We start from the raw sequence: 13556 nt of genomic DNA, 5'->3' as shown, positions 1-13556 counted from the left end.
GATACAACACATGGAGCACTGCCATCTAGTGGACAGGTCATGGAAGCTTTATTTGGCAAGTTGGCACCATAAACTGGTGTTGCTCAAGATAAACACACAATAACATTCAAGTAAAATGCAATTTACAATTTTACATAAACAATTAGAATATAAAACACATTGAAGCCTTCACATCATTCATCATGGACACAACACTACAACTTTCCTTCTGTTAGTAGTAATGACGTCTTTACAACTGATACTGTCAGCTGGTTCCAGTCAGTGGTGTCTGTATGTTCTCATGATAAACTAACTCTAACTGTGTTGTGGAAACTTCGCACCTCTCTGTTGCTGAAGCTGTTGATGGAGGTCAAGGCTGCAGTGTCTAAAGATAAGTCCGTTGGTGTGAAAAAGGAAGGAGGGAGAGAGAAGATAAGAGAAAGGAGAAGTTAAGAGATGGACTGACAGGGTTGTGGTTATTCACCGCTGCTGAAGAGAGCATATTTTTCCTTCCACCATGACGTTCTGATGAACAGGGTCACTAGGTAAAGAGAGAGGAGAGAGAGATGAGTGAGGGTCAGGGGAGCAGATCCAGTCTACTACAATGAAGACTTCCAACACCATGACGTTCTGATGAACAGGGTCACTAGGTAAAGAGAGAGGAGAGAGAGATGAGTGAGGGTCAGGGGAGCAGATCCAGTCTACTGCAGTGAAGACCTCCAACACCATGACGTTCTGATGAACAGGGTCACTAGGTAAAGAGAGAGGAGAGAGAGATGAGTGAGGGTCAGGGGAGCAGATCCAGTCTACTATAGTGAAGACCTCCAACACCATGACGTTCTGATGAACAGGGTCACTAGGTAAAGAGAGAGGAGAGAGAGATGAGTGAGGGACAGAGGAGCTGATCCAGTCTACTACAGTGAATACCTCCAACGCCATGACGTTCTGATGAACAGGGTCACTAGGTAAAGAGAGAGGAGAGAGAGATGAGTGAGGGACAGAGGAGCTGATCCAGTCTACTGCAGTGAAGACCTCCAACACCACAGGAACAGTTATAGACCCCAACAGGTCTCAGTGTTTAATGTGTAGTTAGATACATTTATAGACCCCAACAGGTCTCAGTGTTTAATGTGTAGTTAGATACAGTTATACACTTGTGTGTGTGTGTGTGTTGTTTTCCTGTGAGGCTCAGTTGGTAGAGAATGGCCCTTGCAACGCCAGGGTTGTAGGTTCAAATCCCACGGGGGACCAGTACAGGACAAAGTACAATAATGTATCAACTCACTACTGTAAGTTGCTCTGGACAAGAGTTAAATGACCTAAAAATGATGAAATGTGTGACAGAGGAACAGAGGTGTTTAACAATGGGTGATGTTGTTCACAAACAGCTACAACCTCAAACAGACACAGATCTACTGCAGATCTACTGCTCTGATATGTCTATGTGTGGGGTGGAGACAGCCTCTATTTTTACGAATGCTTTGAGTTGTAAGAATATTTGGCTTGGTGACTTTGGGTATTTTGAGCATCATGTTATACTGTTTAAATGTCAGCCACCAGACCAGAGCATCATGTTATACTGTTTAAATGTCAGCCACCAGACCAGAGCATCATGTTATACTGTTTAAATGTCAGCAACCAGACCAGAGCATCATGTTATACTGTTTAAATGTCAGCAACCAGACCAGAGCATCATGTTATACTGTTTAAATGTCAGCAACCAGACCAGAGCATCATGTTATACTGTTTAAATGTCAGCCACCAGACCAGAGCATCATGACCTTGTATAGCCCACGTTATTTACTGATTTCTCTGATCTATTGTCCTTGTGAACTGTGATAAAAATCATTGTGTTGGGCGATTTAAATGTTGACAAAAAGACTGACTCCAATGCCATTGAATTTCTGAATCATTTTAGCTCTATGGACTTTATCCAACATGTTACTGGGCCCACCCATAACCACAGTCATACTCTGGGCCTGGTTATTACCAAGGGGCTTTCTACTGGGCCCACCCATAACCACAGCCATACTCTGGACCTGGTTATTACCAAGGGGCTTTCTACTGGGCTCACCCATAACCACAGCCATACTCTGGACCTGGTTATTACCAAGGGGCTTTCTATTGACATATCCTCTATAGTTGATGTTGCTTTATCTGATCACCACTGTGGATTTATACCTTGTTGCCCACAGGGTAGTTCTGAACGCATTATTAAGTACTGTTCAGTTTATATAGGTTACCCCTTATCAGTTATCAGATAGCACAGCATTGATTTTCAATGCTACGCAGACCATACACGATTTTCAATTTCTGTGACACCAGAGGATTTAGGCTCCATGGAGAAATTATTAGACTGTATTAGTGATTTAAATACTTGGTTGGCTCACAATTTCCTCCAGTAAATCAAGACTTGACCGAGGTACTTATTGTTGAACCAAAGCACTGCTATACAGTATTACAGTACCTGTGGTGTTATAGTGTTATACAGTATTGCAGTACCTGTGGTGTTATAGTGTTATACAGTATTACAGTACCTGTGGTGTTGAATACTCATTATACATGGCTGTATGTTAGAGTCTTATACAGTACTACAGTCTTCACTGCAGAGTCGACTCGATCAGCTCCTGGAGACTTCTCTAGAGGAGAAGAGACAATGGTTTAAAGACATAAAGACACTGTACTGTGTGTGTGTGTGTGTGTGTGTGTGTGTGTGTGTGTGTGTGTGTGTGTGTGTGTGTGTGTGTGTGTGTGTGTGTGTGTGTGTGTGTGTGTGTGTGTGTGTGTGTGTGTGTGTGTGTGTGTGTGTGTGTGTGTACCTCTCCTTCTCCTGGATTCTGGTTCCTGTATGATTCTCACGTCAGCATACGTAACATCTCTGGGTTCAGCTGCTACATCTTTGTTCCTCTTGCAGAACAGGACCAGTAGAATGATCAGAGAGATGGAGAGAGCAGCCACCAACCCAGAGACAGACAGAGGGAGGAGGAGAGAGGGGGGGAGGGGGTTGGGGAGGGCTTTGGGAGGAGAGGAGGATGGGGTGGGTGGGCGGGGGGTGGTAGCTTGAAAAACACCAGAGGAAACAACACAGTAAATAGTTAGAAACTGTGATCTGATCTTAGATCTTCGTATGAATTACTTATATTGATCAATTAGAGATAATAACTATTATGAATTTAATGTCTCACTCATGATGAACCTGGAACCACCCAGTTTATAATGCAGGTTTCAGCACCTCTTAACAGTGTAAAGAAGAACCACCCAGTTTATAATGCAGGTTTCAGCACCTCTTAACAGTGTAAAGAAGAACCACCCAGTTTATAATGCAGGTTTCAGCACCTCTTAACAGTGTAAAGAAGAACCACCCAGTTTATAATGCAGGTTTCAGCACCTCTTAACAGTGTAAAGAAGAACCACCCAGTTTATAATGCAGGTTTCAGCACCTCTTAACAGTGTAGAGAAGAACCACCCAGTTTATAATGCAGGTTTCAGCACCTCTTAACAGTGTAAAGAAGAACCACCCAGTTTATAATGCAGGTTTCAGCGCCTCTTAATAGTGTAAAGAAGAACCACCCAGTTTATAATGCAGGTTTTGTAGTAGAAAATCGGATCAAATACAACGCATTACAGAACTTGTGAAGTCAATTCGGCTTTTTAATACAAGAATATAGCAAGCCGGGAAGGTCCATGGAACACACTCCACTTCCCAGAGCCCCGGCTCCAGTATTTATCCACATATTGCATATGAGCCCATCCCACATGCAAATAAAGTTACATTCCAATCCGTGCATCCCGCTTGTTCAGCTCAACAACGCCCATACCTGCTTTCCGTCAGATTATGATGACAAGACCCTTGCCTTGTTCTTGTATTTAGCTAAAAGCATTACTTTGTTTGTGGACTATCCAGGATCAGCAGACTATGTGTCTCCTCAGTTTCTAGCATGTCCAGCTATACTAAAAATAGTTTACATTCCTCTATTTTACAGCCCTATGCTTTGGCTCTGTAATTAACTCTGTGTCCCTTTTGTGTGTGTGTCTTCATCTCCTTTAGCTTTAGGGTGCCCAGCTGTTCTGGTCGCCTTCACTTCATAGGGTTGTCTAAGATCAAACAGACTTGTATCTCCCCTGTGATGTGATTGATATCTGTAATCCATCAGTTGGTCCTTTGGCTGACCCCCTCCTTATACAACCTCTGACCTTTGTATGTCCAGCTGGACTAGGCTTCTATGTGTCCTTCTCTTCATGTAGTCTGGTTTTAATGTTCAGCTATTCTGTACATCTTATGCATTTGTCTATGTGTTATATTTGCTCCCACAGTCCCCACAGCAATGCTCCATCATCTAGTGGAAAGCCTTCTCAGAATAGTGGAGGCTGTTATAGCAGGGGGGGACCAACTCCATATTTATGCCCATGATTTTGGAATGAGATGTTCATTGAGCAGGTGTCCACATACTTTTGGTCATGTAGTGTATCTACCTACTGTTAGATAATAGCAGGTGTCCACATACTTTTGGTCATGTAGTGTATACATCTCATCATTCAATGATTATTTAATTATCACTATCTCACTATCTTTGTTTTATTTTTACACCAGATGAACTCAAAGGAGAGCTGAGTAAGTAGTGTGTGTGTTTGTGTCTGTGTGTCTGCGTTGTCATGTTAAGATTTACTCACCAACGTGTGTTCTGACTGACTCTGTTCTTGTTGAGATGTTCAATGAGCAGGTGTAGTGTATAAATCTCATGATTCAATTATTATTTAATTATCACTGTCTCACTATCTTTATTTAATTGTGATGTTGTTACTCACCAACGTGTTCTGACTGACTTTCTGTTCTTGTTTATCTATAGTCAGATATATGGATCTATCTGTTAGATAGTCAGATATATGGATCTATCTGTTAGATAGTCAGATATATGTAGGATGTAGTCTGTCTTCATGGTCTAGTACCCATAATACATCATGTTTTATCTACTGTCTACAGAGGAGGTCAGAATAGAGAGGATGTAGTCTGTCTTCATGTTCTCGTACCCATAATACATCATGTTTTATCTACTGTCTACAGAGGAGGTCAGAATAGAGAGGATGTAGTCTGTCTTCATGTTCTAGTACCCATAATACATCATGTTTTATCTACTGTCTACAGAGGAGGTCAGAATAGAGAGGATGTAGTCTGTCTTCATGTTCTAGTACCCATAATGCATCATGTTTTATCTACTGTCTACAGAGGAGGTCAGAATAGAGAGGATGTAGTCTGTCTTCATGTTCTAGTACCCATAATGCATCATGTTTTATCTACTGTCTATATCTATATCTACTGTCTACAGAGGAGGTCAGAATAGAGAGGATGTAGTCTGTCTTCATGTTCTAGTACCCATAATGCATCATGTTTTATCATCTCTATCATCTGTCTACAGAGGAGGTCAAAGGAGAGAGGGGTGAGTTGCACAACTCCATGAAAGTCTGCATGCATTTCATTGATTTAAGTGATTTAAAAAATTAATACACTATATATTACACTATATATTACATTGGTTAACTACACTATATATTACACTGGTTAACTACACTATATAATACACTGGTTAACTACACTATATATTACACTGGTTAACTACACTATATATTACACTGATTAACTACACTATATATTACACTGATTAACTACACTATATATTACACTGGTTAACTACACTATACATTACACTGGTTAACTACACTATATATTACACTGATTAACTACACTATATATTACACTATATATTACACTGGTTAACTACACTATATATTACACTATATATTATACTGGTTAACTACACTATACATTACACTGGTTAATGACACTATATATTACACTATATATTACACTGGTTAACTACACTATATATTATACTGATTAACTACACTATACATTACACTGGTTAACTACAATATACATTACACTGGTTAACTACACTATATATTACACTATATATTATACTGGTTAACTACACTATATATTATACTATATATTACACTGGTTAACTACACTATATATTACACTGGTTAACTACACTATATATTATACTGATTAACTACACTATACATTACACTGGTTAACTACACTATACATTACACTGGTTAACTACACTATATATTACACTATATATTACACTGGTTAACTACACTATATATTACACTATATATTATACTGGTTAACTACACTATATATTACACTATATATTATACTGGTTAACTACACTATATATTACACTGGTTAACTACACTATATATTATACTGATTAACTACACTATATATTACACTGATTATATTTCAGCCACACCCGTTGCTGACAGGTGTATAAAATCAAGCACACAGCCATGCAATCTCCATAGACAAACAGTGTCAGTAGAATGGACTTACTGAAGAGCTCAGTGACTTTCAACGTGACTTTCAACGTGACACTGTCATAGGATGCCACCTTTCCATCAAGTCAGTTCGTCAGGTTTCTGCCCTGCTAGAGCTAACCCAGTCAAGTGTAAGTGCTGTTATTGTGGAGTGGAAACATCTAGGAGCAAAAATGTGTCAGTCGTTTAGTGGTAGGCCACAGAATCTCACAGAATGGGACCGCCAAGTGTTGAAGGGCGTAAAAATCGTCTGTCCTCGGTTGCAACACTCACTACAGAGTTCCAAACTGCCTCTGGATGCAACATCAACACAATAACTGTTTGTCTGGAACTTCATGAAATGGGTTTCCATGGCCGAGCAGCCGCACACAAGCCTAAGATCACCATGCTCAATGCCAAGCATCGGGCGGAGTGGTGTAAAGCTCACCGCCATTGGACTCTGGACTAGTGGAAATACGTTCTCAGGAATGATGAATTACGCTTCACCATCTGGCAGTCCGACAGATTAATTTGGGTTTGGCGGATGCCAGGAGAACGCTACCGCCCCAATGCATAGTGCCAACTGTAAAGTTTGGTGGAGGAGGAATACTGTTCTGGGGCTGTTTTTCATGGTTCGGGCCCCTTAGTCCCAGTGAAGGGAAATCTTAACATTACAGCATACAATGACATTCTAGACGATTCTGTGCTTCCAGGTTTATGGCAACAGTTTGGGGAAGGCTCTTTCCTGTTTCAGTATGACAATGCCCCCGTGCACAAAGCGAGGTCCATATAGAAATGGTTTGTTGAGCTCGGTGTGGAAGAACTTGACTGGCCTGAACAGAGCCCTGACCTCAACCTCATCAAACACATTTGGTATGAATTGGAACGCCGACTGCGAGCCAGGCCTAATCGCCCGGCATCAATCCATCAATCAAATGTATTTATAAAGCCCTTTTTACATCAGCTGATGTCACAAAGTGCTGTACAGAAACCCAGCCTAAAACCCCCAAACAGCAAGCAATGCAGATGTAGAAGCACGATGGCTAGGAAAAACTCCCTAGAAAGGCCAGAACCTAGGAAGAAACCTAGAGAGGAACCAGGCTCTGAGGGGTGGCCAGTCCTCTTCTGGCTGTACTGGGAAGAGAGGAACCAGGCTCTGAGGGGTGACCAGTCCTCTACTGGCTGTACTGGGTAGACCAGAGGAACCAGGCTCTGAGGGGTGACCAGTCCTCTACTGGCTGTACTGGGTAGACCAGAGGAACCAGGCTCTGAGGGGGGACCAGTCCTCTACTGGCTGTACTGGGTAGAGAGGAACCAGGCTCTGAGGGGTGGCCAGTCCTCTACTGGCTGTACTGGGTTGACCAGAGGAACCAGGCTCTGAGTGGTGGCCTGTTTGACTCACGTTGGCCACGGTGAAGGAGAGTCCAAAGGTTTTGGTAGCGGGCCGTGTCGGTGGCATTGTATTGTCCTCAAAGCGAGCAAAGAAGTTGTGTTAATTTGTCTGGCAGCAAGACGCCGGCTGGCTTTCTGTTTGTAATCCGTGATTGACTGTAGACCCTGCCACGTACCTCTTGTGTCTGAGCCATTGAAATACGACTCTAATTTGTCTCTATACTGACGCTCAGCACAACCAGGTGGACTGGGGACAGCAAGGAGTCATCAGGCCAGATAGTCCTGAGGCATGGTCCTAGGGCTCAGGTCCTCTGAGAGAAGAGAGAGAGGGAGACCTCACTAATGCTCTTGTGGCTGAATGGAGTCCCCACAGCAATGTTCCATCATCTAGTGGAAAGCCTTCCCAGAATAGTGGAGGCTGTTATAGCAGCAAAGGGGGACCAACTCCATATTAATGCCCATGATTTTGTAATGAGATGTTCAATGAGCAGGTGTCCACATACTTTTGGTCATGTAGTGTATCTACCTACTGTTAGATAATAGCAGGTGTCCACATACTTTTGTTCATATAGTGTATAAATCTCATGATTCAATGATTATTTAATTATCACTATCTCACTGTCTTTATTTAATTCTTACACCAGATGAACTCAAAGAAGAACTGAGTAAGTAGTGTGTGTCTTTGTTCACGTGTGTCTGTCATGTTAAGATAACTCACTAACATGTGTTTCTGACTATCTGTTCTTGTTCTGAAGAGACCATCTAAACCATCCAACATCTATCTGTTATATACAATTGATGGTCAGTTTATTGCAGTGCCTTGCGAAAGTATTCGGCCCCCTTGAACTTTGCGATCTTTTGCCACATTTCAGGCTTCAAACATAAAGATATAAAACTGTATTTTTTTGTGAAGAATCAACAACAAGTGGGACACAATCATGAAGTGGAACGATATTTCAAACTTTTTTAACAAATCAAAAACTGAAAAATTGGGCAGGCAAAATTATTCAACCCCTTTACTTTCAGTGCAGCAAACTCTCTCCAGAAGTTCAGTGAAGATCTCTGAATGATCCAATGTTGACCTAAATGACTAATGATGAAAAATACAATCCACCTGGGTGTAATCAAGTCTCCGTATAAATGCACCTGCACTGTGATAGTCTCAGAGGTCCGTTAAAAGCGCAGAGAGCATCATGAAGAACAAGGAACACACCAGGCAGGTCCGAGATACTGTTGTGAAGAAGTTTAAAGCTGGATTTTGATACAAAAAGATTTCCCAAGCTTTAAACATCCCAAGGAGCACTGTGCAAGCGATAATATTGAAATGGAAGGAGTATCAGACCACTGCAAATCTACCAAGACCTGGCCGTCCCTCTAAACTTTCAGCTCATACAAGGAGAAGACTGATCAGAGATGCAGCCAAGAGGCCCATGATCACTCTGGATGAACTGCAGAGATCTACAGCTGAGGTGGGAGACTCTGTCCATAGGACAACAATCAGTCGTATATTGCACAAATCTGGCCTTTATGGAAGAGTGGCAAGAAGAAAGCCATTTCTTAAAGATATCCATAAAAAGTGTTGTTTAAAGTTTGCCACAAGACACCTGGGAGACACACCAAACATGTGGAAGAAGGTGCTCTGGTCAGATGAAACCAAAATTGAACTTTTTGGCAACAATGCAAAACGTTATGTTTGGCGTAAAAGCAACACAGCTCATCACCAATCCCCACTGTCAAACATGGTGGTGGCAGCATCATGTTTTGGGCCTGCTTTTCTTCAGCAGGGACAGGGAAGATGGTTAAAATTGATGGGAAGATGGATGGAGCCAAATACAGGACCATTCTGGAAGAAAACCTGATGGAGTCTGCAAAAGACCTGAGACTGGGACGGAGATTTGTCTTCCAACAAGACAATGATCCAAAACATAAAGCAAAATCTACAATGGAATGGTTCAAAAATAAACATATCCAGGTGTTAGAATGGCCAAGTCAAAGTCCAGACCTGAATCCAATCGAGAATCTGTGGAAAGAACTGAAAACTGCTGTTCACAAATGCTCTCCATCCAACCTCACTGAGCTCGAGCTGTTTTGCAAGGAGGAATGGGAAAAAAATTCAGTCTCTCGATGTGCAAAACTGATAGAGACATACCCCAAGCGACTTACAGCTGTAATCGCAGCAAAAGGTGGCGCTACAAAGTATTAACTTAAGGGGGCTGAATCATTTTGCACGCCCAATTTTTCAGTTTTTGATTTGTTTAAAAAGTTTGAAATATCCCATAAATGTCGTTCCACTTCATGATTGTGTCCCACTTGTTGTTGATTCTTCACAAAAAAATACAGTTTTATATCTTTATGTTTGAAGCCTGAAATGTGGCAAAAGGTCGCAAAGTTCAAGAGGGCCGAATACTTTCGCAAGGCACTGTATGTATTATATCTGACTATCTGTTCTTGTCCTCAGGGAAAGCTAGAGAGACCATCCAATCCCTCTCCACCTCTCCAGGAGGTCAACAGGAAACACAGACTCCTTCCCAAAGTAATCAGTCTTTATGATTCTAATGTTTCTACAATGGTCAGTCTGTCTGGTCAGTTTATTATATCTCTCTCTGTCTGGTCAGTTTATTATCTCTCTCTGTCTGGTCAGGTTATTATATATCTCTGTCTGGTCAGTTTATTATATCTCTCTGTCTGGTCAGTTTATTATATCTCTCTGTCTGGTCAGTTTATTATATCTCTCTGTCTGGTCAGTTTATTATATCTCTCTGTCTGGTCAGTTTATTATATATCTCTGTCTGGTCAGTTTATTATATCTCTCTGTCTGGTCAGTTTATTATCTCTCTCTCTCTCTCTCTCTCTCTCTGTCTGGTCAGTTTATTATCTCTCTCTCTCTCTGTCTGGTCAGTTTATTATCTCTCTCTCTCTCTCTCTCTGTCTGGTCAGGTTATTCTGATGTTGTTCCTTTCTATCTTTAATAGAGTCTAAGAGGATTGAAGGGATGGAGATGAAGTCTTTACCTGGTTCAGGGTCTTTACCTGAGAAGAGGCCTTTACTGGGTCCTGGACCACAGAATGATGATCTGGATGAGATGGAGAGGGGAGGAAGAGTTACTATAGACAATAACTCTATGCTATAGGGTTACTATAGAGGGACTATAACTCTATGCTATAGGGTTACTATAGAGAGACTATAACTATAGAGCTGAGTTACTATAGAGAGACTATAACTATATGCTCTAGGGTTACTATAGAGAGACAATAACTATATGCTATAGGGTTACTATAGAGAGACAATAACTATATGCTATAGGGTTACTATAGAGAGACTATAACTCTATGCTATAGGGTTACTATAGAGAGACTATAACTATATGCTCTAGGGTTACTATAGAGAGACAATAACTATATGCTATAGGGTTACTATAGAGAGACTATAACTATAGAGCTGAGTTACTATAGAGAGACTATAACTATATGCTATAGGGTTACTATAGAGAGACTATAACAATATGCTATAGGGTTACTATAGAGAGACTATAACTATAGAGCTGAGTTACTATAGAGAGACTATAACTATATGCTATAGGGTTACTATAGAGAGACTATAACTATAGAGCTGAGTTACTATAGAGAGACTATAACTATATGCTATAGGGTTACTATAGAGAGACTATAACTTTCTATAGAGACCTGTCCCACCTAACAAAGCTGGGTTATTATAGAGAGACTATAACTATAGAGTTTGAATGGAATAATGGACTAATGTCTCATTATTGTAATGTATCAGGTATATCAACCAGACCACAGGACTAATGTCTCCTGGTACAGACTCTCTTATGTCCAGTACCTGATCATCAGGTATATCAACCAGACCACAGGACTAATGTCTCCTGGTACAGACTCTCTTATGTCCAGTACCTGATCATCAGGTATATCAACCAGACCACAGGACTAATGTCTCCTGGTACAGACTCTCTTATGTCCAGTACCTGATCATCAGGTATATCAACCAGACCACAGGACTAATGTCTCCTGGTACAGACTCTCTTATGTCCAGTTAGAATTTGTTGAAATGTTTATATTGTAGCTTCAACCTGTCAGCTTCTATTGTAGCTTCAACCTGTCAGCTTCTATTGTAGCTTTAACCTGTCAGCTTCAACCTGTCATCTTCTATTGTAGCTTCTATTGTAGCTTCAACCTGTCAGCTTCTATTGTAGCTTCAACCTGTCAGCTTCTATTGTAGCTTCAACCTGTCAACTTCAACCTGCTTCTGTGAACAAGACTGATAAAACCATTTATTGAAATGTTTATATTTTAGCTTCATGTCAATGTGCCAGTTTTTTATTTGACTTTAAGTGTTAAATTTTGCTCTACTTTTTTATTGTCACCTTGATTATATACAGAGGGGTCAAATTATTGACACCCTTGCTGAAGATCATGACTATATTAAATAAATAATGTACTGACCTATTGTATGCTCAAAATACATTGTAAATTATATTATTTTAAAATAATATAATTGTTCAGAGAAATATATGTTTGTGTAATGTATTTTTGTTGTAAAAGGTTAGGGGTCAAAATGATTGACAGCCAAAATCTACAGGAGTGTGATGATGTCATTGCTATGAATATAGAACCAGATACTGACCTTGTGACTAGTTTATTACTCTTTAGGGGGGTCAATCATTTAGAAAATAAATACTACTTGTTAAACTAAATATTTTAATCAGATCAATCGTATTAGTATAAAATAATATAATTGACATGTTGTTGAGCAGATGATAGAGCTCAGTATTTAAATTATTCATCTATAAGTCCAGACCCACTGTATATTATATATTGATCATGTTTATACAGTCATTATTATCTTTATCAAGGGTGTCTATAATTCCAGACCCACTGTATATTATATATTGATCATGTATATACAGTCAGTATTATCTTTATCAAGGGTGTCTATAATTCCAGACCCACTGTATATTATATATTGATGTATTTTATACAGTCATTATTATCTTCATCAAGGGTGTCTATAATTCCAGACCCACTGTATATTATATATTGATGTATTTTATACAGTCATTATTGTCTTCATCAAGGGTGTCTATAATTCCAGACCCACTGTATATTATATATTGATGTATTTTATACAGTCATTATTATCTTTATCAAGGGTGTCTATAATTCCAGACCCACTGTATATTATATATAGATGTATTTTATACAGTCATTATCTTTATCAAGGGTGTCTATAATTCCAGACCCACTATATATTATATATTGATGTATTTTATACAGTCATTATTATCTTTATCAAGGGTGTCTATAATTCCAGACCCACTGTATATTATATATTGATGTATTTTATACAGTCATTATTATCTTTATCAAGGGTGTCTATAATTCCAGACCCACTGTATATTATATATTGATGTATTTTATACAGTCATTATTATCTTTATCAAGGGTGTCTATAATTCCAGACCCACTGTATATTATATATTGATCATGTTTATACAGTTGAATGGTATTTTCCATGTATTGATGATTTATTGTTTTAATAAACTATGACACCATTGTGTCAGAACGTGACTCCAGTGTGATATTTAACATTATTGAATGTTACGAGGTAGTGTCACTGTTTCCTTGGTGACCTGTGTTGTGGAAATATAAAATAAATAATATAAATAAATATAATACGAACCCAGTCTTCACTTAGTCTTTCATACATCAATTGTCTTAAATAATTTATTTATTACTAAGTAATTCAAAGAAATGCATAAACAAACAGACAAAGTAAATATGGTTACAAGAAATGATAGGAGGCTT

At 39.6% G+C, this 13556-nt stretch overlaps 1 protein-coding gene and 1 long non-coding RNA gene across 7 annotated transcripts in view; one reads left to right on the top strand and one right to left on the bottom strand.

The window, feature by feature from the left end:
* The window catches only part of LOC135539268 (myosin heavy chain, embryonic smooth muscle isoform-like), a 94261-nt gene extending 80942 nt beyond the window's left edge, over positions 1 to 13319 (top strand). For 3 of the 6 annotated variants that reach the window (XM_064965101.1, XM_064965100.1, XM_064965095.1), the window contains 5 exons: positions 4571 to 4591; positions 5394 to 5414; positions 8379 to 8399; positions 10193 to 10267; positions 10707 to 13319. In XM_064965101.1, coding sequence (XP_064821173.1) covers positions 4571 to 4591; positions 5394 to 5414; positions 8379 to 8399; positions 10193 to 10267; positions 10707 to 10864 — 296 coding nt within the window. In that variant the 3' untranslated portion in view covers positions 10865 to 13319. The remainder of the gene's footprint in view (positions 1 to 4570; positions 4592 to 5393; positions 5415 to 8378; positions 8400 to 10192; positions 10268 to 10706) is intronic. The other 3 variants (XM_064965099.1, XM_064965098.1, XM_064965092.1) reach the window with 2 other exon arrangements.
* Positions 25 to 2835, bottom strand: LOC135539265 (uncharacterized). The gene is made up of 3 exons (XR_010455591.1): positions 2799 to 2835; positions 2517 to 2618; positions 25 to 520 (listed from the first exon to the last, which is right to left on the bottom strand). It is a non-coding gene; the product is annotated as an uncharacterized LOC135539265 (long non-coding RNA).
* Positions 13320 to 13556: the final 237 nt, after the last annotated feature.

This window comes from Oncorhynchus masou, unplaced genomic scaffold (genome assembly GCF_036934945.1).
Source record: "Oncorhynchus masou masou isolate Uvic2021 unplaced genomic scaffold, UVic_Omas_1.1 unplaced_scaffold_893, whole genome shotgun sequence".
NCBI classification, from domain to species: Eukaryota; Metazoa; Chordata; class Actinopteri; order Salmoniformes; family Salmonidae; genus Oncorhynchus; species Oncorhynchus masou.
Note: the sequence above shows the minus strand (reverse complement) of the source record. Positions and strands in the feature narration are given on the sequence as shown.